General features: G+C 43.7%; 1 protein-coding gene and 2 long non-coding RNA genes across 5 annotated transcripts in view; 1 reads left to right on the forward strand and 2 right to left on the reverse strand.

The window, feature by feature from the left end:
• CHST11 (carbohydrate sulfotransferase 11) overlaps positions 1 to 662 on the reverse strand; it is a 159,402-nt gene extending 158,740 nt beyond the window's left edge. The window contains exon 1 of one of the 2 annotated variants that reach the window (XM_064420463.1): positions 390 to 662. In XM_064420463.1, the coding sequence (XP_064276533.1) occupies positions 390 to 507 (118 nt within the window). In that variant the 5' untranslated portion in view covers positions 508 to 662. The remainder of the gene's footprint in view (positions 1 to 389) is intronic. The other variant, XM_064420464.1, reaches the window with a different exon arrangement.
• A 7,937-nt stretch (positions 663 to 8,599) lies between these two features.
• Positions 8,600 to 13,860, reverse strand: LOC135300727 (uncharacterized). Of its 2 annotated transcripts, none has more exons than XR_010362499.1 (3): positions 11,775 to 13,860; positions 10,630 to 10,840; positions 8,600 to 10,065 (listed from the first exon to the last, which is right to left on the reverse strand). It is a non-coding gene; the product is annotated as an uncharacterized LOC135300727 (long non-coding RNA). The 2 variants fall into 2 exon arrangements; XR_010362498.1 differs by lacking the exon at positions 11,775 to 13,860 and adding an exon at positions 11,612 to 11,759.
• LOC135300726 (uncharacterized) lies at positions 11,913 to 17,279 on the forward strand. Its single transcript, XR_010362497.1, has 2 exons — positions 11,913 to 12,533; positions 13,846 to 17,279. It is a non-coding gene; the product is annotated as an uncharacterized LOC135300726 (long non-coding RNA).
• Positions 17,280 to 25,627: the final 8,348 nt, after the last annotated feature.

The raw sequence follows: 25,627 nt of genomic DNA on the forward strand, positions 1-25,627 counted from the left end.
CCCCTGACAGGAGGTGGAAGCTGGGGTCCCGCTCCCGGCGAGGGGAACCCGCGGGGACCGGGCAGCTCCCGCCGCCCCTCAGCCACGAAGCGCTCCCCAGCCGCCGTCGTCTCCCGTTCCCCCTCACCAAGCGCACGATACAAAGCGGAAAATAACAAAATCCTTAAACAAGCCAACTTTCCTCCCTCCCGCGGGAAGTTTCCTGCGGGGGGCGAGGCGACCTTGCCCGCCCGCCGCCGCCGAGCCCCGCGCCTGCCGCAGTGCCGCCGGGAGCCGAGAGCTGGAGCCGGGGGCAGCCGGCGGGGCTCCCGGGGCGGCTGCCACCTGCGCCGGCAGGGAGCGAGGAGGGCGCTGCCCTCGGCGGTGCCGGCGCCGTTGCGGTGCCCTACCTGGGTGCAACATACTTTGGAAATAGAAGATGACGAGAATGAAGGAGCCCACGGAAGTGACCAGGACCATCCTGCACACCCGGTTCATCCTCATTACTTCCAGTACCGCCGGCTTCATGGCGTTGTCCGGCGGCGCAGAGAGGGCGGCGGAGCGCGCAGGGCTGGCGCTGGGAGCCGCTCCGCGCCCGCTCCGCGCCGAGGAGCCGCCGCCGGAGGATGCCCGAGCACCCGCGCCCCGCGCCGGGGGGCGTTAATGCCGCGCTGGGCGTGACCACGCGGCGCGCCAGGCGGAGGGGCGCTCTGCGCGCGCTGGGGGGAGGCGGGCCAGGCGGGGCGGAGCGCGGCCCCCCCTCGCCGAGGGCAGAGATGGTCCCGCCCGGCGGCGGCGGCGGGCGGGGACGAGCCGGGCGGCCCCGAGGGGCTGCGGCGCCGCGCCCTCACTGCCCCTCACGGCCCCGAGGGCGTCCGGCAGCTGCCGTCCGAGCGGCCCCACTGCCCGTGAACTTGACCACCTCCGGGTCACTCTCGCCCTCTTCAGGGGAGCGGGGTCCGGCAGCCGCCGGCGGGCAGGAGCATCCGTTCCTGCCTGGCTCTGTCCTGCGCCCCGTTCCTGGAGAGAAATTCTCCTCTCGCGCTCTCAGTGGTGCCCGTCGCTCCGCTAACCCTAAATCCTTGCAGGTCTCCCCTCGCTCCGCAGTTCTGTTGCAGCCGGTCCCTGCCGTGGTGTTTTGCGGTGCCGTTCTGTCCCGGCCGGGAGCTGTTCGTGTTACCCGCGGCGCAAACGCCAACTTGAGGCGCACGGAACCATCCCGGGGCAAACAGTGCCACCTGGCCCGACAGAAATGAAAGGGGCTTCTTTTGTTTCCAAACCCGAGTCTTGTAGGTTCTCTGCATTAACTGACACTGCTCATTTGTCAGTGGAACCAAAGGGTCCTTGCCCCGCCGAAGGTGGATCTACCTTTGGGTGCGGAGAGCAGCAGCCGGCGATGAGATACGAGCCCGTACGTGGCAGGAATGCCGAGGAGCTGCGAGCTGCAGAACAAAAGGCTCGGCCGTGCCCAAGCGAGCATCGTGCGGGACAGCTGGGGCTGCTGGGGAGACGGGGCTCTGTGTCCCGGGCGAGGCTTCCCAGCGCGAACCGCACTGCACAGCTCTCTAAATGGGATTATCCCCTCGCCCTGAACTGCACAGGTGTTGAAAGCACAGTGCTGAATCGAAATGTCTTCTTAGCAATATACCATTCATCTTTGTGCGGTGGTGACAGTTCTGTTTGTTCCCCTGACGCTCCCAAATACCGCTTTGCTATTAGTTTTCTTTTTGCTAAACTGAAGATGCTGATACCATCTTCCCGTGTAGGGATTTTTTTCCCCCTGGCGCTTCTTTCTGCTCTTCCGATGAGCTGGGGGAGGGGTCTTTAAAATGAAAATAGCCCTGAACAGTCTGAATCCGAAGCTGGGAAGCAAGTGCAGTAAAACGTACTTTAAGCTAAAAAAACCCTTCCCACTTCCATTCCCTCCCACCCTTGCCCCCTCAGAAGAGGCAAACCCCACAAACAAACAACCCGAAACAAAACAAACAAGCAAACAAACCCAGAAGGTATGAGTGTTCATTCCCAGTTAATTGTGACAGAAACATGCAAAGTCATCACAGTTTTCAATTTCCGCTTTCCAAAACCCAAAGGTTTTACCTCAAGGATAAACCAGTAATTAATTAGACTTTTGCAAAGGAGTAGATTATTTAGTTTTGGCCTGGAGTTCCTTTCATCAGAAACAAATTTCATTGTTCATTAACAAAGGTTTTACACAACATTTTGCTTACTTTCTCTAGATTTTCTCTGGTTTTTTCTTTTAGCAGTTTTAGCACTAATACGCAGTGACCATTTTCTACTCTTCCTAATGTAAAGGAAGCTTTAAATTTGTTTTCCTCTTTTAAGTCCAAACTGCAAACGTGAGAAAAAGTCATTCTATGAAAAGCACTAGACAAAGAGAAGCATTTCTATGTAATGCATCAAAGTGGCAGATTGGGTCATTAAGGCAGCCAGCAAAAGTCAACCAGGAGCAGAGCCTGGCATTTCAGCATGCCCTGGCAATACATGTGCTGCAGCACAACAGCAACGGCAGTATTTTAACAGAAAGAACTGGACTGTCTCCAGGAGCCTGCATAAGACATCGAGGACTGAGGGGAAAAGCCTAGAACTCAACACTCAGCCAAGTTACACAAGAAGAGAAATGCTTTGTGCTGTTACAGAAGGTGGACGGTTTTTCAGTGTGGATTAACAATAGTTACCTCTTTTTTCTTTTTTTCTTTTTTTTTTTCTTTTTTTTTTTTTTTTTGTGAGCATTGTCCTCTAATGGAATGATGGAGAGTTTTAAAACATTGAGAAGAAAATCACCAGCTGTGTTGCCATTTGCTTTTAAAAGAACATTATAAAGCAATAGCATCATTATGGGCACTGGCGATTATAAACTCAACATCCACCCAAATGCTTACAGCATCTCTGCAAATTTCCAACTATGACAACCTTCCTGGTGAGTCAGGACAATGAAATGCAGCAGCCTATTTTTGAGACAGACAGTTTTTTGTTTTCCTACAAAAAAAGAGCATAACTGAGGTAACATAAGGAAACACAGTTGTCTTTCCAGGTGGGTGCCAAGTTATAGAATAAGTACATGAACAGCTCAGGCACTTTTTCTAAAGTATGCCTCTCTCTGAGTGTAAACTCCAGCAGCTCCAGAGCAGCAGGGAGTCTGGATAGTGCCGTGGGTGTGATCACCTACCATTCCCATGATAATAACCAGCGTTCAGTATCTCTGAATAAAAATAGTCCCATCATCCAAGAGATGTCTGGAAAGAGACTTAAGAGCTAGATGCCAGTGACATCAAAAGTACAGACAGTGTTTTGTGGATTATTTTGTATAATAAAGGAGCTTCACAAAACAAAACAAAAAAAAAGGAAAAAAAAAAAAACCAACGCCAACCACAACCACCCACATCACTATTTATTGATAGATCTCAAAAATAGCAAAACTGCAATTGAAGAACAGCAGAGATATAAATACAGCATGTTGTAAATTCAGGGTGCAATTTATCAAAAAAATGACAAGCGGACTAATATCGAAGAGCGTGTTGAAAGGTTAAACAGAATGCCATTAGAAAACAGAGGTATCTGAGACATAGAGGGTCTGTGCAACTTTTCCTCTCTAAGAAAAGAATCTCAGAAAAAAAGTTGTTTTGTTTTATACTGATAAGCTTCAGCCTTTAAAAAGAGAAGATGAAATTTTTACAGAATGTCTAATGTTGTTGAAGAAATACACACAAGCTTTAGGAAGGAAAGTTGCCTTCAGATCTGAAACAGAAACTACAAATTTCAGACTCTGTCTAAGACCATTTCAGACTCTGAGACCATTGTGACTCCAATCCCATCACACCATAGGATAAAGTCAGGTGGATGAGAAAGTCTTCTGGATGTATTTTCTGATTATATTCTGCGGGGATAGTTTTTAACTTCTCTGGTGGAGACAGCAATATTGTAAAGGGACCAGCTCTTAGGCTTTATTCCCCAAGGAAGAAGGACATGGCTTTAATGATTCCAGCCAGTCAGTGGACCTTTCATTTGACAAGCTACCTTAAAATGTGCTGTCTGAAGGCAGGTAGACGAATAAATAACTATGTTAATAGTCAGACACTCTCCCTACCTCAGCCTGAGATTGCCTGTCAGTCAAAAAGTGTTTGGCAATGTTATTCCATTAACTTATGGGAACATCTTTTAAGATACTGATGCTGAGCTCATTAAAAAAAGTATGTGAGTATCTCCCTAACCCAGCTGATTCCAGTGCAATTAGGACAAAGCTAATTTCCCTACACAGATTTCTCCGTCAGCAACTCACTGTCTGCATGAATGAAAGGCCACTCACCTCCGTGAAACCATCTCCATAGAGAACTGAAAGTTCTTTCTGGAGCTAAGCAGATGTCATGCCCCTTCTTCTTCCCTCCAAATAAGACCCCCCATGTACCTGTGAAGCAACCAGGAGAAGCAATATATGATGTATTTCAAGGTTAAAATAGGACCTTCAAGCAAAATCTATACTAGATGTGAGAGCACTTTCATATTAATTGTAAAGGTCTTAGTAAGAAGACTTGGAGGTGACAGGCATAGAAGCAATTTTTAAGCTTTGCTTTGAAGGATGCGATTTCTAGAGGGGATGGATGTTTACACCTGTGCCCACTGCAATAAACAGCTGTAGGGGATCAAACCCAGTGGTCCAGCACTGTCCAGGACAATGTCATTGGCTTCAGAGGAAACATCAGTTTGCCCTGCGATAGGTAGCAGTAGTCAAGTCTGCCAAAAATATGGTGTTTGCTTGTGACATTGATTAGGTAGAGCTTGGCTTTTGTCCTGCAATGCAAATGGCTTCACTTGGGGAACACCCTCCTGAAAGTCAAATCCAAGAAAATTTCCAATGCATCCTGTCACCACAGTTACAACCAGAGCAGCCAATACAAATTCCTGGGCAAAGCAGACATTAAAATATTTGCCAAGTTCCATTGAAGTTCAGCTCTTTTTTTTCCACTGTGTGTATACTTCCTTTGCAGTTTTCTCCATTGCTAGTGAAGGATATTTTTAATGAAGTGAAATATTGGAGTAAAACTTAACAATTCTAAGGGTCAAAGCAGCTGCAAGACAAGCAGAATCCCCTTGTTGAGTTTGTTGGCCGTGTTGAAAGGAGATTTTTAAATGGCCAAGCATTTTCCCCACTAATGACAGTGCACCCTTAAGTTGCACTGAAACTCAGACCTCTTTGTCAGCTGACCTTGGGGCATCATCTTCAGTGTGACTCAGAGCACACAGAGGCTGAAATAAGAGGAATTACTAGCTTTTTGTAGGGTTGCTCACACCAATTCTATTCTCAGACACCAGGGATTACTCATGCTCTTCAGAACATATTGCTGGCATCCTGCTCTGCTGCTCATTAGACACAAGGGTGTCAGAATGAAGCCTGGTAGCCAGGAAGGCAGGATGTAGTGAGCAGAAGCAGCCCAGCACCAGAACAGCACAAACTTGCATATAGTTTACAAAACACAAGCAGCTCCTTCCATTCACCAGGTAGCACTTTCCCAGCTAAAGTTCAAGCAAGGTGCTTTCAGGAGCAAATTGATTTGTCTCCAAGACTTGGAGTGGCTTATGTGTTACTTGTGGGTGGGGAAATCCAGCTGAATAGGAATGAACACACAGGCTTAAAAAAACTCCAAAAACGTCTTTGCAGAAGACATGAAGAGCATCATAGAATAAATTATTATTGGAGGGTTTTTGAACAAGGAAAGATCTGCCCCACCCAAAAAGAAAAAGGAAACTGGAAAACCAGTTACTCATATTGTCAAGATTTTTTTTTTTTTTTTAATAAAAACCCATCTCCTGTTTGGGATTTTTTAAGAACTTTTACATTATTTTTTGGCTCTTCTGAAACAGTCTCTAATTATTTCTAACTATATGAATAAATTGAAATTATATCTGATTATAGAAATAAACTGAAATATCTCCATGGTATTTTCTGTGAAGTGTTTTTTTCAAAACCATTATTACTGTCTCTCCTAGGGTAGATCCACTGCCCCAGCTCTCATATTCCATCCATCTGGTCTCCAACTGGTAAAATGTTGTTACGTGGTTAGTCAACAGAAAACACATTTGCATGACACAATTAATTTGCCCTGTTTTAGACATCCAAAGTGCAGTGAGGTGAATCATGCCCTGAAAGTGCCCATTGACTGAAAAGCTCCTGGATGTCTGGCTCTGCTACAGACACCTATATTGTACAGCTAGGTGAAACAAATCCCAGCAGAGCCTTCTAAATCTTTTGTTTTTGAAGGAAATGCTGCCAAAGCTCATGTTTTCTGTGTGCTAATGTTCACCTTGTATCCTGTTATCTTCTCACCTACATTACAGTCGAAAATGGGACCCTGATTTTTTGTTGTACTTGACCACGTTAATCTCAGTACAGGTTGTTTTAGGTCAATAATATGTTCTCTCTTTTCCTAGATTTTTATATTAAAAATAATATTAAACTACATACAAATATAAACTTTTTTTTAATAAAATGTTTTCCAATAAAAGTATTAACCAATTTTCTGGCAATCATAAGGAACTGAAATCTTGAATGAAAGTATGGAATTTTGAGATAGAGTTTTCTCTTTTCTTTTCCTTTTGTGCCAAAACTGAAGACAAGAACATACCCTCTTTGGATACCTGAAACATATTCAGAAGACCATTTTAAATCAACAGATGCTTGAAAATTTCTTTGCTATTTTTCAGTAGTGAAATGAGTTATATGCAATTTTTCATTCTAGTTTACATGTATAACTACTACATGTTCAAGTTACACACATATTTGTTTAATTGTGTTCTTAAATGTGTTGAATAATTTCCAAAATCAGCAGCAAGTCAACAACATTAAATGGAAAGTTACAGACCTCTTATGTTGTTATGCTTTTTCCTGTGTCTCATTCCTTTGACATTTGCACTGGGAGAAAAAGATCCACTGAAGCCAGTAGAAGTATGGACATTAAAAGGAGATCCAAGGTTGAAAACAAGGTGGGTTTTGTGCCCAAAGGACAACTGCACTACTAAAAATCAACATACTGAAGAGGAGAGGCAGAATTTTGTACTTACAAGTAGGATTTTTCTCAGTCTACACTACTGTGACCTTAGGCTTGGGAAGTGCTACGAGGTGCTTAACTGAAAAGCACTATGGGATTATAAGAAGCAGTTTAGGAACACATTTAAAATAAAAGCTTTTCTAGAGCTAATTAAATGCTAGGTTTTTTCTCTTTCACCATCCCTTCTCAATTAAAAGGTGTGACTTCAGGGACTCTTTCTATTTAAAGGATGTCTAGGTGATTTTACAGGAGAGGGAACAGAGATAATAAATCACACAACAGCTGTTGAAATAATATTATCCAACCTGAAAAGACATTTTTCCAAATCACTTCACACATCCATCACTCCAAGAGTGTCACATCTGTGCAATGAGTTACTCCTTACCTTTGCCCTCTGGTGTGGCTCCCTATTCTTATGAACTGCCCACGCTGGAGTTACAATTCCAACTGTGCTTTGAAGTGCTTGCAAAGGAGAACATGACTTAGCTCCAGCAAAGAGAATCTATAAACCCTGTTGAGAGGTGACTACGGAAAGCCATGGCTGAAACAGTGAAGTATACCCTGGCCTATGTGAGAGGAAAAGTTTGAGTTTACCACTAGTTTAATTATTTTAAGAAAAATTAACCCAATTAGAAAGGTTACCCAGTTCTGGTAATTTGATACATCTTCCTTCTACAGTCTGGAAGGCAAAAAGGGATATTTATGTCACCTTTCTTCAGAACAGAAAGTTAACAATGTCTTCCAGAGCAACAGCAACAGCTACAGTACATTTTCTCAATCCATTCTGGTATGGTTTCAGATCTGATTTATGAAACATGGGCCATAATTCTATTACAGCTTATCTCTTCCTGGAGATGAGCTAGGATAACATATCCATATTGACTCTATAACATCTGTCAAAGGCTGATGAGGAACAAATACCATTAAGCTGTCTGCCCAGTCCTGCACGGGAAGAAGAATGACCATTTGCTACATGTGATTCATCATTAAAAAAAACCCCAAAAACCACCACAAAACAGAACTGTTTTCTGGAGGCTTCATGCTGCCTCATTATTCTCTTGTTGTCAGTATTTAGGCAAAGCAAATAGAGAATGCATATGCATAGTGCAGTCTGCAAAAGACTATGACTGATGACTTTAAAATCTGCATTAGTTCCCTTTTCACTGGTCTCAAAATCAAATAATGTTGTAAATGATCCTGAAAGGCACATTGTTTTTCCCCCAAAAATATATAGGTAACCCTAAGAAGAAAGTCTTCTGTCAATGCAACTGCAAACCCATCTTCTTTCAATGACACAAAACTTGAAATCACTTTATAAATAACAACTACTGGTAGAGATTCTATTTGAATGACAGCACTTCAAACTCAGGCTATTGAAAAGCAAACTGATCTGCTGAGAGAGTGCCGTTTCTGCAAATGGTGCCATGCAATTAAACTGTTGGCATTACTAGGGAGAGTGAGATTTTCTTAGAGGACATCAACTTCTGCCAATTCATTTATAGCCAATTAGAAATAAATATGGTGAGAAACAAAAACAGAACTTAAAAAAAAAAAAAAAAAACAAAAAAACCAAACAAACCAATGACAAAAAAACCCCAAACCCCAATAAAATCCAGAAAAATAACCTCACCTTCACCCCAAATCCCATTCCTCCCAGCTCAACCTCCTGACTCTTCTGCCTCCCTCTCCCCCAAGCAGCACAAGGGGATGGAGGGATGGGGTTTGTGGTCAGTCCATAAAACAGTTCCTTTCTGCCTGCCCTTCCTCCTCACACTTCAGCACAGGGTCTTGCACAGTGGATATCTGCTCTGACATGATCCTCCAGGGGCTGCAGGAGGACAGCCTGTCTCAGCACAGCTTTCTCCATGGGCTGACCTCTGCTCCAGTGCTTGGAGCACCTCCTCCCTCTCTTTTTTCCTTGACCTTGCTGCCTGCACAGCTATTATTTTGTTGGGGGAGTTTGCCTCATTCCTCTCTCTATCACAACTTCTACACAGCATGTTTTACCCTTTCTTCAACACTTTTCCATCAAGGTGCCACCAGCCTCACTGGTAGACTCAGCTTTGGACAGCAGTGGGTGTGTTTTAGAGCCAGCTGTATCTGGGATGGGGCCAGGCCCTGATTTCTTCTCACAGCCTTCCTGCTGCCAAGACCTGGACACATAAGTTCAAGACACTGAGGAAGTAGGTTTGTAGTCCAGACACACGAAGGAAGATTATATCATTCTTCCCCTCCTTTTCCCCTATAACTACCAGTTTGTGAAGTAAAAAATTAAACAGACCTAGTTCACACCACAGTGTGCTCACCCACCATGTAACTGATGGGATTAAAGGGAAAAAAAAAACCCAAACAACAAAACATCTGTGATTCATTCTAAGGAGAATATAAACCATGATCATAAAGCACTTTAGAGAAGTGGATTTTAGTAGTGTGTGCACAGCTTGGATACACATTAACACAACTTTTACTGAAATGAGGTTTGAGACTTTACAGAACCAAACAGTAGCATTCTGTGCCACTGGCACAAATCCCAGGCTGGAGGCTGGAGAACAACACCATCCCTTGCTGCAGAAGTTCTCAGCAGCAGCAGTAGTGCTTCTGGTTCTCCTCAGGCTGGCTGCTTCCTGCAGAGCTCCTGCCTCTGAAGGCTGACCCCAGGCTCCAGCGCTGAAGGCAGAGAGTCCTCCTCAAGGCATACAAGCCATGGTGGTGAAAGTGCACTGACAGGTCCTCAAGTGCAGGCAGGCACCGCTGTGTTTCTGAGTGCTGCTGATCTCAGAGGCTTTCATCCTCATGGAGGAGGGAATGCCCTGCAGTGTGCTAGGAGATTGCCTTTCTCTTTGGGCAGCAAGCAGCGGCTTGTGACAGCGCTTCACTGCACTTTTGGGAACACTGAGAGAAGCTCCCTTGTAAGAGGGTCTCCTCTCCATTCCACCCAAGAGATTCCCCTAAAATACCTGCAACTTTGTTGCTTTGATTTGATGTTATGTAACTCAGTGTTTCAGATTGCCCAGAAGATATGGAACTGAGGGAAGAACAGAAAAACAGGCCATTTCTTTAATCACTATGTTCAGTGGCAGGGCCCACCTTTAGCTTTGTCTTTGCAGTTGTGCTTTTAATTACTTTATTTTAAAATTTATGTTAATTTTTGTAACTATCTCTATCTGTCACAATGCTAGCTGCAGGTGCCAAATTAAAGCAAATATCAAGTAGCTTTGCAGTTAGGGCAGGGAAAAATACATCAAAATTAAATTCTCTCTCAGGGGACCCAGTCATCCTGCCAGTTAACACACACCTGATGAAATGATTGTGCCTCAAATTAAGCCTTCTAATTTGTGTAAAACTAGGTCACAAAGCTTATTTCCTCTTTCCTTCACAGCTCCTATATATGTTAGTGCATTATATTACAGAGAGAAAAAACTATGCTGAAGGTTGGAGCTTTGTAGATGGCTCTTCAGCATATCTACATCATGTGTTAAAAGTACAGCTTGCAGCCAACCTGAAAACCAAATCAAAACAGAGGTGCTCTTTGAATCTGTTACTGTTACCCTGGCCACTAACCATAACACTATCAATGTGATAATATTACCTCCTCCTTTTTTTTAAAATTTCATTTTCCCACTCGTGTCACCAGCATTGAAAAAATCTTCAGGGCTATTTTTTCAAATGTTTCTCAGCCCTTTGAGTCATGCAGGCAATTTCCAGACTGGAATTTGTAAGCTAACTTAATTGTTGTCACTAGATTGCAAAATGGCCATTACAATACACAGTAGCCGCAGAAGATTTCTGTTTTCTTCCCACTAGGTTAAAAAAAAAAAGTAAAAAGATCTAAAGTAATCTGTATTTATTTAAAAGAATTCTACTGTAAACTGGGACATAAAACATTTGTCACACAGGCTGACAAAACCCCACAACCAAAGTCTCTTATCTCTCAAACATCCAGACAAACAACTGATGGTTTTATTTCCCCAACAGATGTTCCAGCTGCTCAGGTTAGCAGAATACACACTTCCATCACTGCCCAACAGCAGCAGACTCCAGCTCTTGAAAGTAACCATCTGACACCAGGAATAAAAGGTCAAACCATAGTCTAGACATAAGCTGTAAACTGGGATGCTCAAAAATACCAGTCTGACAGACCAAAATAAGAGCTAAGCAGGGCCTTTCTCAACAGATTACGTGCATAATATGTATTTTATCAAACATACCTTGCTCAGATTTTGGCTCAAACTCCACTCTACATAACTTAATAGTTGTTTATGATCCCAGCTTATCCATAAAGTAACACAGTTTTCTCTATTTCAGGAAGGTACTCAATCATCCAATGTTAGAAAAGCAGATACAAAAGCACAAGTCAAACACACTATAGACATATCTTTATGGAGGTGGGATCAATTCAACTGAAGTTACTAGAAGAGTTCCAGAGATTCATTTAGCTCTAGGATTAAATTTACTCTTCTGTCTGGAAACATCACATTGAAAAGCCATGGCAAAACAGAGAACTAAACTATACAACTGTTGCACTTCCATTCTTTCTCTTTCCCAACCCATCACAATACTGCTAGTGTTACCTCAACATCAGGTAGTACAGGCTCCCCAGTGAAATCCTTGGTACTTTTATTTGACTTCCTCAGAGCCCAGATTCCACCCCCCCTGTTTTATAGCTCCCTCATAGAATAGTAATCTAAGTGATGAATGAAAAATGCAGCAAAACATTCAGGATTTACACTCAACTTGTGCCTCATTATGTTTCCAACTCTCTATGTTCTGCTGTGGTGTCATGGAGCACAGTTGAACACCTGCATTTTGCTACACAGCTCTAATATGCATGCAGCTCCCGTGCCTCCTGCCTACCCTGAATTCCCCTAATTTTGGCAATTAACACCAGGAGATTAACAATTGGCTCCAGGACAATTGACTCTGGAGGCAATTAGCCTCTTACAGGCACCTCACTAGCTGCCGATTTGGTGGAGGTGAGAGGTGCAGGGGCTATTAATGAAATGCATCAGGAAGAAATAACTGAGCTGTCAGTTAGTCTTGGGCCTCATCCATAATTCTGCTCAACAACAAATGCTGTAATTCCACATCCCATGTGACTCACAGGAGGCTAAAGTGAAGTCACCTTAGATGGACAGTTTTATTTTTCCCTAAACTAGGAATTCATTAGATTCTCCCATTATGGTAACATCCATTTAAAATTGTCCCAATTTTATACAAATTAAGTGGTAGTGAAGTGAAATTACAAGGACATGGCTGTGCCAGCTGGAGTCATACCACTCCTGTCTGACTTCTAAAACACTGATTAGACACATCTCTCTTGCCAGTCTCATGTTGTGTATAAAAACAGATATCTCTGCAGATGAGTGCTGTTTGCAATGCTGTGGTCAGTTTGTAACCAAATCCAAAAATACATGAGCAGTTCCAGAAGCAGAAATACACGAGCTGTTTCAGAGGCAGATGGTCTACTTGAGCCATTTAAACAGCAAAAAAAAGGTAAGTTTTTTTGGTTTTTTTTTTTTGGTTGTTTTTTTTTTTACTATTTGTAGTTTGCTATAAGCTCAGTTCAGCAACCTTTAAATCCTATTTGAAACCTTATTTATATTGGTAAGAGTTGTGGGGGTTTATATCCTTTGAGAATAAAAAAGGTGGCTTCCAGATTTGTACTGTTCAAAGAGCATGGAAATACACTTCATTCAGCAAAGCCTCATGTTAGAAAAACAGGTAATATACAAGTAACACAATGCTGCCATAGCTGTATAGCAGAAGCTTTTCAGAAGAAAATCTATGAAAGGAATTAGATGTTTTAACTCTGCAGAGGAATCTTCCTGTTCTCAGAGATTATCAAGGCTGACAAGTAATAGTGCTGAGCCATCCTCAGAGGGTCCTGAAGGAGAGGCTGGCATCTTGCCTCTTGTCCCCTTCTGTGACTTTATTTCATGGCCATGGCCACTGGAGGCCCCACAGTGAAGTTGCTGCCCTTTGTAGCCCTCAAAGGGGGGCTCCAGGAGCAGACCAGGCTCCCTTTGTTGAACTCTGAGAACAACTCCCTCACCTGCATTTCCACATATCTGTGTTTAGGCTCCTCTCTGTACAGAGTCCTGGACCTGGTGGCTAGCAAAGTAGGGGAGGAAGGTCACCTTGGGCTGAATTAAGAACAAGATCTGCCAGAGGGATTCCTACAAGCAGGACCAAATGGTTGAAAGAATCTAAACCACCCTTACAAAGAGCATTAGCAATTCTGTTTTTTCCTGCTAGCTGCAGCACAGTGGGCAGCAGGATGGTCTGGCTGAAGGACCTCCCCGTGCAGCAAGGAAGATAGGCAGAATTTAACCATATTGCAGAAGAGGATGCATGGTTAAGGCTGCACTTATTTATCCTGTGCTTGAGTCTGTTTCCAGGAGTTCAATTTCACTTTCTCTCTCCCATTCTAAAAACATCTCTCAGCTTGTATAATCCTCCTTCAAAAGATATTTTCCTGTTAACAAATTAAAACTAGTGCTCTGGAGGCTAACAAAAAGCAGTCTCTTAGTGCAGGTGGGCTTTTTAAAAGGTGCTGAGCATTTTATTTGAGAATTGGAGAGGGAGAAACAGTCACATAAAAATTAAATTACACCTATTTGATACCAGTCATCATTTTATTGCACATAAAACCTAAAAAGCAAAACATTTAAACTCTTCTATATTTTCAAGCCTAGTAAAATATTGTATTTAGCATAAAATATATTCTCAACCAAAATATTAATCTTCCACTAGATTCCACTAGACAGAAGGCAAATAAGTGTCAGTTTAATGTCTCCCATTTCAGTTTAAAACCTGTCAGCTACAAAGAGAAGGAGGTTAAGTCATGCCCCTGTATGCACATTGGGCTGGTTTTCTGACAAGATCACAAGCAAGGGATGCACCTGAGGCTGGTCCCTGACTGGGACAGAGAAAAGAAGAGAAACCACAGTGCCAGTGCCCTCAGATAAAACTGGATTGCCTGCACAACAGAGGGAACACAACTGCTCTCCACAGCTTGATTTCTCTTCCACGGTATTGCCTGTGAACATTGGGGAGCACAATAGAGGTGGAGTTGCACACCAGGTATATGATGGGTGGAGGAGAGGGACAGCGTGGCTGATGCTAAGGTGCTCATGTACATAAATGAGACAGGCAGTACTAATGTTGAACATAATTAATCCCCTCTAGGAAGGTGTTTTGGAGGCCTCCTCCATTTATGACACAGGTATTTCACCTAGGAATATATCCACAACTGGATTGTGGATTCACACTCCTCCATGCAGCCTGGAATGTCAGAATTTCAAGGCAAGACAGAGCTGGAAGCAAGCCTGACAGCGTAGGGAGCAGCAAACATTCCCCTGAAAACTACATTCAGCAGTGTCTGAAGGGAGGATCTATACACACCTGAGAGAAACTGAAGGCAAAGTCCACAGAAAACCTGTATTCCTACAGAAACCAATACAAGGACCCATTATCTGACAGAAGGTGTGTTATACCACACTAATTCCAACTGCTCCAAGCTGGGTCCCTCTGCAGAACACCATCTAGAAGGAGAGGGTTGGATATGTCCTTTTCTAGCACGCAGAGCTCCAAGGCAAGAGTGCTACAAAGGAATGACAGCTATGCTTCAATGTGTGCTGGTATTCCAGGCACATCTGTGACAGACTGCTTCAGAACAGGAGCAGAAAAGCCGTGACTGAGAAACAAACAAAAAAATCATTTGGATAGTTTCAAAGCTTTTCAATCCAACCAAAAGCAAAAAACTTCTGCAGAATGTCCAGTCTGTGTGAACAGAGCAGGATGCCTCTCATAATAGGAAAATGTAGCTGTGCATTTTCATACCTAGGAACTGGTATAATGCCTGACTGCCTCACAATAAAAGTCATATCAGAAGCTTAATGGTATGGGGCAGGGAGAAGCCTTTGAATTTGACCCTAGTCAGAAGAGGATTAAGAGTTAAAGGCCACACATGTGGCTGAAAAGCACAAAATTTCTGCATGCAGCTTTGGTAAAACAAATAACCAGAAGAGCTTTGAAGAGCTATTGCTGCCAGTAGAGATCAACTTCTGTCTTCTGACAAGCATATGAACATTTTGAAACTCTGGTCCAGGTGCCTCATCAGCTCTGGGACAATTCTCTCTCTCACCATCCATGTGCAAATTACTCTCACACTATTCCACTCGCCAGCCAGGTCACAGGGTGCTGCTGCTTCAAGCTCATTTATGGTTTGATTTCACACACCCTTCAACTGTTTTTTTCAGTCTTAAGAAAACTCAGCCTCTGCACAGAGGCCAGATTTTTTTTTTTTCCAAAAGAGCTTAAGCTACCAGAGTCTCTTCTTATTCTCAATGGGAGATGAACCCCTTAGAAAATGTCAAATCTTCATTTAGAGTGTGCAGGTCTGTTGGAAATCCAACCCTTGGTGTTTTGGAGAGCATTACACACCCACGTGCTATGTCCATGGCAATTGTTTTGCAGCTGAAAGGAAGTCCAACACTATACAACTGCATTCTTGATGAGTGGTCTGAAACTGGAGGAAGCATGCTCCCTTTTATCAGCTGAAAAGAATGCAAGCTAAATACCTCTGAAGAGGGCAATTAACCTTCATATTTAGATAAGAAATCTTAGGTATTTCATAGCTGTTAGCACAGTAATGCCTGCACAATCTCTTGATTACACTTATCCCCATGTCACCCTTTTGGGATGGTGTTATCACCTCCATCTAGCCGATAAGGAGCTGAGACAGGGAGATGGATTATGTTAAATCACCCAAGGTGCACTGAAAATCTTCACTGAAACTGTCAGCTAATGCAGAATTCTGCTCAGGGCTTGGTAATGAATGTGGACTCTTTAACACAGAGTAACTACAAAATGTGAAATGTATGAATTTATATGCCAGAATTAAAAAAACCCAATCACAGTGACCTCATTTGATTATTTTAAGGAATATACTGATAGCTAGTGCCAAGAATGACTCCTGCATTCTAGACAGGATCCTGATATCAGACAGCAAGCTGTAGGCAGATGGAGAACTGCAGTATGGGTCTCTGAGAAACCTGCAACCACCTTGAGTTCAATACCACACAGCTACTGTAGGCACCATATCAGTAGGAAAATCCATTGTAAAAGAATCTTGTTTGGTGGAATTGCTAAGGGGAGGGGCTTTTTGTTTTTTGGGGGTTTTTTTCTGCCATAATGCCTCTTGGGTGTTAGTGCCTATGGGTGCTAGTCCTATGAACCCTTGGCCCCTTTCCACCCCAACAAACACAGCTGCTCACAAGTATTTCTCAAAGAGATTTTCTTCCATGTAAAGTACTTGCAGAACTGTGTTCTTCAAGACTAGAAACCATCATTTCTGAAATGGGTAGTAGTAATGGATTTTTTTCCCTTTGTGTCAATGAAGCAAGCTAATATTACAAGGACCTTAACAAACATTACTGTCTTCTCCAGAAAATCTTTCAGACCTAACTTATTTACGTGTTCAGCCCCTTTTGAAACTTTCTATACCTACCTTCACCTTTTCCTTACCTTGTCCCCTGGAGCCAGAACCTACCATGCTCTAAGGGCATGGCTGTTGTCATTGCCATAGAGCTTCCTGGTCTACCAGAGGTGCATTCCTTCAAGAGTCCTTGCCACTGAGTCCTGAACCTGGAAATGCTGTTGCACAGCTGAAATCATGCAAAAGGACTTGCCCATTCCACTCTCACTACTCTGTTTCAAAGGCCATTTCCTCCCTCTTTCCTCACGGGCTGGGAACATACCACACACAATTGTGACAGTGTAATCCTCCAGGGCTGCACTTTGCTCACAGAAGATGTCTACAAACTGTTTTCTCACCTGGGTCACCTCTTTAAAGGGATTTTCTCCTGGGTTTGTAACATTTCTGTAGAACATTTACTACATTGCTATTCACCAGCATGAAATCCATGCTCCGTACGAGTTCAACAGCTACAGCACAGCAACTTCCTAGACATCCTGCCAAGCCCAAGGTGCAATTCTTAAATACAATTTTCTCCACTTTAAGGCTGGCTGTCACAGTTTCCATTTGAGACTAATTGAGTAGCTCAATTTTAGAATCTGTTACTCCCAGCAATTTTAGCAAGACTGGTCTAATAAAGGCAATTTTTCAAAGGTGAACTGGTGCAGTTCTTTGTTTCTCCATCTCATTTACAGGCAAACTATTTATGTTCAGTACTAGGAGGACCTCCACTTCTTGAACAGCACTATTCTTCATACAGAGTTATATGTTACCATCATGCTCTCCAGGTGCTGTATTTTCTTCCCCAGAGAAGAAAAGCAGGCTGCTATTTCCAGCACTGTCACCTGCAGACTTCTATTCTGCTTCTACCTCCACTCTAAAGATGCTACGTAAGGCCAGTGCTTCATCTTCTGTGCCTCAGCCCCTTTACCTCCAAAGTACAGATAAAATGGATATTGCCACAAATGTTTCAGGAAAGAGGGAAGACTTTTGGCCTAACCAAAAGTGGGAGAGCAAGCCAGAATACAGCATTTGAATGTTTCCATCCTAGTGATCTTGCTTGTGCTATCTGTAGCTATTTCTCCCACAGAAGCAGTCACCTTCCTCCTTGCATTGTTTGAGTATCATCCACAATCAGTAACAGCTGAAAAGCTCTTTATGGTCTGTCTCACCTCCTCTCCAAGATGTTTCTTGAATGTGTTCTGCACTCTCTGCTTTTGCAATGACTATCCATCACTGCTAATTAGCCACGGTGTCATTACAGGTCTCTAATCAGTGAAAAAGGCCACCACAGAATCTTGTACTGGACACACCTCGAATGAAAAAACAGCACCTCTCGCAGTGGATTTACAGCGTGCAGGGGACCATGAGTCAGTATATGGTTGCACAGAGCTCCAAGTAAAAGATGAGGAGCAGGGAAACTGCCTCTTCCGCCAGCAATTCCGAGCATTGTGTATGACTGGTTAATCCCCTTTCTTCTCCTGAATATCAGCTGCAGATTGATGCATACAACACCCCAGACAGCTTTAGTCCTGGCTTCCTCACAAGGGACCATCTCAGCACATTCCTGACCCAACTCAGGCTGCCACGGCAGCTCCCAGAGCAGCAGCAGCTGCAGCCATGGCAGTGCCCAAGATTAAAGCACACTAGGACAGAAGGGCCTGCCCTTCTCTGCCAGCGCAGGGGAAAGGGAAAGCTGCAGGGCAGCAGTGCCCGTGCAGCCCCTGAGGGTGCTATGCTAGATCTAGATTAGGTGAGGAGATCTGTGCTGCTCCCTCATTTAACTCTTTGTTAAGCTTCTGTCTTCTGCCCTCAAGCAGATGCACATTTACAAACTGGGTCTGGGAAGTCCTGAGTGCAGCTCAGGGAGAAATCAGTGATGAACATCGGCTGCAAAATCTGGCTTACTGAAGAGATTCCCACAGAGGATGGAGACCCTGGTGTTTCTATGGCCTTAAGGCACTTGGGATTTTTGTAGGCTCCCAGGGCCAGCCCTACATATAATGAAAACCACAATGAAAAACAGAGTCCCTGAGGTCTCCTAGGAATAGAAAATAAGGACTCAGACCTGAAAATTAACTTGTTTCCCCCTCTCTTGCCTGCACAGAGCTTCATCTGCTGGGACTGGAATTCCCCTACATTCTCCCAGTAGGGAGGCCCAGGATCCCAGCTAACTGGGTGGCCTTTTGCTAAACAGCAATTTCCTCCTCCTTTGTAAGGACGCTGGAACAGATTAAGGCACAGACAAAACTGAATTTTGCTGCCCTGAGAAGTGGGAGGTGAGTCAAACCCAAGCTGCTCCTACTGTCAAGCCCCAGAGGGGACAGCAGGCTTTCCTCCTCTTGGAGGTGTAGTGGCACAGAGGAGGTGGCACATGGCCTGCACGAATATTTACTACTAAGTTTAAGTTTATGACCATGTCCTTTTTGTCACAGTAACAAGGAGAAAGACAACACATCGCAAAAAAATGCATTGATGTGATGCATACAAAGTTGTCAGTGAGAATTTGGAGAAGAACATCTTTGTGCATGCTATTGTGATAGAAAAAAGAAGCCAATTAACCATGTCTCCCAAAAAATAAGGTACAATTCTTTTTCGCGTGTGTTAAAATATATAAACACATATATAAAATATGTGTTATACGTTGTTTTTGAATCACTGCATCAGTTCCTAAGATTATGTGGAAGCTCAGATTTTCTAGTACCAAAAGAAAGCACGTATGTTCAGGTAAAATTAATAAACCCGTAAGTCAGAATAAAGTAAAGTCCTTAATGCCTTTTAATTTTTTTTCCTAGTACTTTTTCGTGTAGGAATTAAGAGTTCATCGGTAATTAAAAGCCGATAATTTGGGGGTGTGTTGTTTTCCCGCGGCTCGCTGAGGGCCCGGCCCGCGCGGCGGCGGCGCCACCTGGCGGCGCGGGAGGGCCCGGCCCGGCCCGGCGCCTCAGGGAAACGCGGGATTTCGGCCTTATTGCCCCAAAACGGCGCCGCGGGGCTGCGGAACGGCCGCACGAGGACGGGCTGAAGTCGCTTACGTTGTTCAGCCTGGGGGTCTGCAACATCCTCACCAGGGGAAGCTCGGGGCAGGCAGCGATCTCCGCTCCCTGGTGACCAGTGGCAGGACCCCAGGGAACGGCCTGGAGCTATTCCAGGGGAGGTCCAGGTTCGTTCTTAGGGAAAGGCTCTTCACCCAGAAGCTGGTTGGGCACTGGAACACGCCCCACAAGCCTGCCCGAGCTCAAGAAGGGTTTGGAGAATGCTCTAAGGCACAATGTGCGACTCTCGGGGCTGTTCTGAGCAGGGCCAGGAGTTGGACCTTGATGGTCCTTGTGGATCACTTCCAGCTCAGGACATTCTTTGACACCATCAGATCTCCAAGCTCCTAATGGAGACAACCATGGCAGGAGTGCCCCTTGGCATGAGAGGGATTACTTAGTGACCAGGTGGCTTTGGGTAAGAACACCACACAGCTGAAGGAGAAAGGCCTGCAGGGAATGACGTGCTGGGCCCCTTCTGCTCCCGGACATGGATCAATGTGGGATAACCAGCCTGAGGGGGAGGCTGGCAGTCAAGTGCCACTGGCATCTTGTCCTGCAATGAACTCACATCAGCCACACCACCAAGAAGTGGAGAAAAGAGCCAGGTCTTCAGTGTTGTTCACCTGAAGGCTTCTCCTGACATCTGAACCGCTGGGCAAAATGATTGAACTAAGGAAAAAGAGAGGGGAAAAAATGATCTCAGTGTTTTCTTCTCCTTCCTGCCCAAAATAATGATCCACAACCTGCTGAAGCTTGTTTTAGCGATACAGGAGCTTTGTCTGCTTGTTTTACCAAAGTGGTATTTTGCAGCGGTGAAGACCTGAGAACTCTCTTCCACTTGGACAAAGACTGAAGCTGCTAAAGCAGTGAGATAACAATGCTGCACCGAAGGTGTCTGTGTCTGTATAAATAAAACTTTAAAGTTTCTTCTACCCTGTCTTTTTTGTCATTTTTTATTGAGAAATACACTCAGATGGTCCTTGCTGTCACACCAGAACATCTCAAAACTGGTGCAGCACCAATAATCTTATGCTCACCTAAATTTTAAAAGCAGGCCTTGGCCAAAGTAGACTGCCCACAACACCATATTTCAGTTGCCCCCTACCAAAGGCACTTACCAAGCTCCTTAACGGGTACTGTGACATTGCTTTAGAGGTAAGGGCCTTCCTACCATGTGTACTGCTTGAGAAATGAATTAGAGAAAAAGGGTATTTTCTGTAATTTCAGAGTAAACCTCCTCTGTTACTACTAATTTAAATATGATTACCCCTGTGGCCTTTTTGGAGGAGTTTTGACAGGTGGTGGGATGAAGGCAGCTGGTTGGAAATTCTTTCTTGCCCCAGACATAACAAATCCTTTGAAAACATTTTCTTGTTTGCATTTTTGTCAGAGGATCATTGCAGAGATCAGGAAGAGATGCATAAGACAAGGAATGGCTCCAGTCTGTGCTGGAGCTTTATGCTCAGCTACATTTAACTTGAGCTCAGAGGAGATGAGTGAGGTTTGCCCAGAAGCCGCAGATAGAGAGGAGTAGAAGGGAAAACAGCCAAGTGGAATGTAGGGGCTTCTGGACACAGAAAGGAGTGTGGGAGAAGTCCACGCCAGAGTGTTTTATTCTCCCTGGCAGATACTCCCCTTTGAGAGAAAGTGCTCTTCATAAACAGAATATTCTCCAAACCACGTTGTCATACTAAGAAACACACTCTTAAGAAAATGCCTTTCTTAACCAGTTTGCTGTTTCCACCTTTACCTTTTGGCAGGAGGAAAGGCAGTATTTATAACATGGACTACTTCTGCGGAGAACTACAGATGAGCCCTTGTCTCAGCAGAAATGGAGAAATGCCATTGAGAGGGATGTGACAAGTTACAAAGAGGGTTATTCTGAAAAGTTGGATTTTTTTTTCAAAATTGACATTCCTTGCCAGAGAATATTTTATATGCAGAGAGGCTACAACACAAATGTTTATGCTACAGTGGGCATGCCCACACTGCTCTAGGAATTTTTTGTACATAGAATTCACACATGCAGAGGTGGAAAGGGTCTGAGCCTTGCAGGGTTGAACTTGGTATATGCCACGCTTGACTGACAGTTTTCTAGATGTTTCTTAAATACCTTCCCAGCACTGAAGATAATGCTGTCTTCCTGGATAATCTATCCCAGTACCTCACTATCATTCAGGGACAAGTATTTCCAGATGTTTAAGCATAAAGCCTGTGACAGAAATAATGTATGAGATGTGGCTAGCAGTATTGTGTGGTATTTTATCCAGCAAGGCTGAAGGTCATCTTAAAATTCCAAACAAATTGTCAAAATTTCCAAATGCCCCTTGGCAAAACCCCTGGGCACAAAAACTGTAGGATGTCAAATGCATGTAAAACCTCTTCCTGCACTTTTCCATTGGCACTGCAGAAAACCATAATGGCAAGTCAAAAAGATTGCCATTTTAGCCAGTGTCACACATTTTGAGGAAGAGATGATGCAAACAAGACTGCATTTGCGGGACAGGCTCAGTGCCTGCAGAGTGCAAGCACAGTGGGCTCTTTTTCATTGCACAGCCCAGCTCCCACGCAGAGCACTCCTCCAGGCTGGTGCAGTGTCTGCTACTTGGTCTGAGGCAGTGGGAGGACGTGAGCAAGTAGCAGCTCCTGCTGCCAGCTTCACTGGGTGTCCCAGCCCCAGCTTCCTGCTCTGCCTTACTGCACCCTGTGTTAGAGACGTAGCACTGACTTGTGCCTGAAACGCCTTCTCCCTTCAGCATTGCAGCTATTTGGCTTTGCCATCCTGTTACCAAGACATTTTGAGTAGTAGTAGATCCCACATACACCAAGGGATGCTGTGTAAAATATCTGCCATGGAAGGATTTCTACCATATTACCAGCAATCTAGGTAGCTGTTTATATCATCCATCCCTCCAAGAGCTCTTTGTTTCTTTGCGTTTATACAGACGCCTACTTTTGCTGAAGAAACAGGTGTGGGAGTCAATCCAGTTTTAATGTGCAAAATTCTCTACAGCTCCTCAGTTGAAACGCTAAACTGACTATTCTCTGAGGTGACATTCCTAACTGGAACAGCAACCATGCAAGAAAGGTGAACTGTTTGGCTGGCCAACGCTTGCATGATCAAACAATTAATCAGCCTCAAAGGCAAAATTAGATTTCCAGTAACTCTAGTTCTTTGGGATTGGATTTTGGCGTGGAAAAGGTCAGATTTTGTCATTGTTATTTAATTTGTAACAAGAAAAATAGGCTTCCATCCTGAGCGAGGTAAGAGTTTCCTTTTTCTTGTTAAAGTTCATAGGGCAAAATCCTGACATGCTTTCTTAAACCTCCAGTAGTTACTTTTGGCTTCATCCCAGTTTAGTTTCTAACAGCTATTTATCTGCACTACAAAAGCCCCCTTGCCATGAGCAATTTTTTTCACCCACTGGAGAGAATATCCAGGCTGGACAGTCAGGACCCTCTAATTTGCCATTCATCATAGATCTGACTAAGACTGGACTCCTAGCAAGATCTGATTGTGGAGTTTTTACTGCTGCTGAAAGACGGCAGGATCTATCCCAACATGAAAGAGGAATTAATCTTCTTGTGCTATTTTGGATCAGGAGAATGGGTGCAGTGGGAAACAGTGAGCCCAAAAGCACTTGACCCATCCCTATAGAGATGGCAAGCTGTGATGGTGATAGAGCAAACCCCTGGGCCACAAAACATGACAAGAACCTCTAAGTTTTCTTGGGATGCCAATTTCTGGTAACAACTTACACAGATGTAGAGTACAAAGCCTGTTAAATGCAGAAGTTAAGCCCAGCTTCAGAGGTCCTCAGCTGCTTTGAAAGCAGAGATGAATGGGAGAAAACCCAAAGCACTCAAGGATTTTTCCTTCTGTTCATGTGACACTTCACATGCATTCCCAGCACAGCTTTCACACTAACCTTCAAATGGCTGAGTCCATTTCTGATGCTTCTATAGAACCTGAATACATTTGCTCCAAAAGGGGAATCTCCCATTATCTCTAATACTCCAACATTTTAAAAAATATTTCTTTTGTCTATACTTACTTGATTAAAAGTATTTATTATTCCTTGCAGCACTTAAAATCTAAGGAGAAAAGACAGAGCAAGACAAGGCAAGGTAAGAGGGCAGGATGAGAAGACTCTTCACGGTCACTCAGGTCAGTGTGAGAGACTCAGGCTAATTTGTGTTATTGTAGTCCCCACAACCTTCAGCCACACAGCAGGACTCCAGAATATTCCTGACAAGCACATGCTGGGAACAGGCACTTTGGCCCTCCCTTCTGTTTACTGGTAGGCACAGCCTTGTAAGTTTCTTTCTTTAACATGTGAGCCCCTTAAGACACATCTGTCAGTGGTTAAAGAGGGCAAGATGGGGATGCAAGGAAAATACATTTATCCTACAGCTTAGGAGTGGACCAACTAAACAGCAGGCCTCTTTACATCAGGTACACAGGGCATTAGTAGAACTGAATATAATTCATGAGTTGCCTACTGGTGCTAAGCTCAGCCATCACCAGAACTTTCAGTCCTTTCCTTTCCTGAGCAAAGAAATCTCTCCAGTTTGTTTACTTTCTAAACAAGAAATAAAAACTAGGAAGAGTGGTATTTCTAAGATCTCTATTCACTGCCAGTTGTTTACAGATATGCTGCTGGTACAGCAAAGTCTGGTTTAGTGACTGATTGCACTATGAAACGTCCCAAAGACAAATTTCTGTTTTGCCAAGAATAACCTTTCTGTACCAAATTAATTTCCATAGTGAGTGTACAAGGAGGAGTGGAAATTTTAGAAGTATGCTTGAGAAATAACACATTCAATTACAAGCTCTCAACAGATTCTGGAAACATTTTTTTGTCCACACACCTATGTGTTTTAAAAGCATATAAGGTCACAGCATAACTGGAGTACTGTTGCCTTCATTTTCAAATTAGGAGAACAGCAAGCAGATTGCATCTTACCAGGAAACACCTCTGAGGTTATATGTAAATGATGCATGCAGACAGATCAACAAGATGTTTGTTGGCAGTAAGCTTTCAGCTACTGCTTTTCACTCTTCACGGTTCCAACCAATGTCACTACTTCTGAAGAGCAGGCAGAATAAAACAATTTGTACTGCTTAAGGCACACAGCTGTAACACAACCACCTCTTTTGCCACAGAATGGAATATTTTCCATTTTTATCTCTAAGTTACAAGATTCCTCTTAAGCAACCCTAATTCCAATGTATTGAGGAGTAACCAAGAAGGAGGCTGCTAGCTGTGACCTTCTAGTCCCTTTCAAAGATACAGGATCGTCTCAGAGAGAATTCATCGCCAGACAAATTTAACTGTGTCTCGACCACTGAATTACTGAAATGGACTAAACACACCTAAGAGCCTGGATATGTGAAATTGTGATTTTTTTTTTTTCTTAAAGCTGATGTAATTCACTTGAAATATACAGAAAAAATCTTGTTTATCTGTTGCTCATAAAAAGCCCAAACTTAAAATGCCTGACAGGAAAGTTTAAAAACAAGCAGGTCTCAGTCATTGACTACAGCAAACTAGTCCAGGTTCACTCCTTTTTTATCAGCTTAACATAAGGTTTACATAAGGTATAAATGATAAAATTTGTTTAATCTGAACAAAGAGGTGAACGAGGGAAAAGTACTGCTCCTTCTTCACTGATGAAGAAGTGAAGCATGAAGATAGGTAGGACAATGACAGTCATGAAGAAATAGATCTGTGTTGAGCTAGGAAATCCATGCAGAGCCATCTTCCTGAGTTGGATAGAGTGCCTGGTCCTTCAGGACATACATGTGTGGGCTTACTGCTGTGGGTGAAGATATTAAACTGCTGCTTACAGAAAATGTGATGCAGGGAGAATCCAACATTGTGTAAGATGTTCCCTTCTATTCCCATTCTTAGTGATGTGAGCTCACATGAGGCTCAGGATACATCTATTGTTTCAGGTCACATCATGGGTGTAACTCACAAAGTTATTTGATTGGGATGGTGGAGCTGGCAAATGCCTTCTGTGAGGGCTGAGAGGGTCAGAGAGGAGATTCAACATTCCAGTTGATT

Source organism: Passer domesticus, chromosome 5, assembly GCF_036417665.1.
Source record: "Passer domesticus isolate bPasDom1 chromosome 5, bPasDom1.hap1, whole genome shotgun sequence".
In the NCBI taxonomy this organism is placed as follows: domain Eukaryota; kingdom Metazoa; phylum Chordata; class Aves; order Passeriformes; family Passeridae; genus Passer; species Passer domesticus.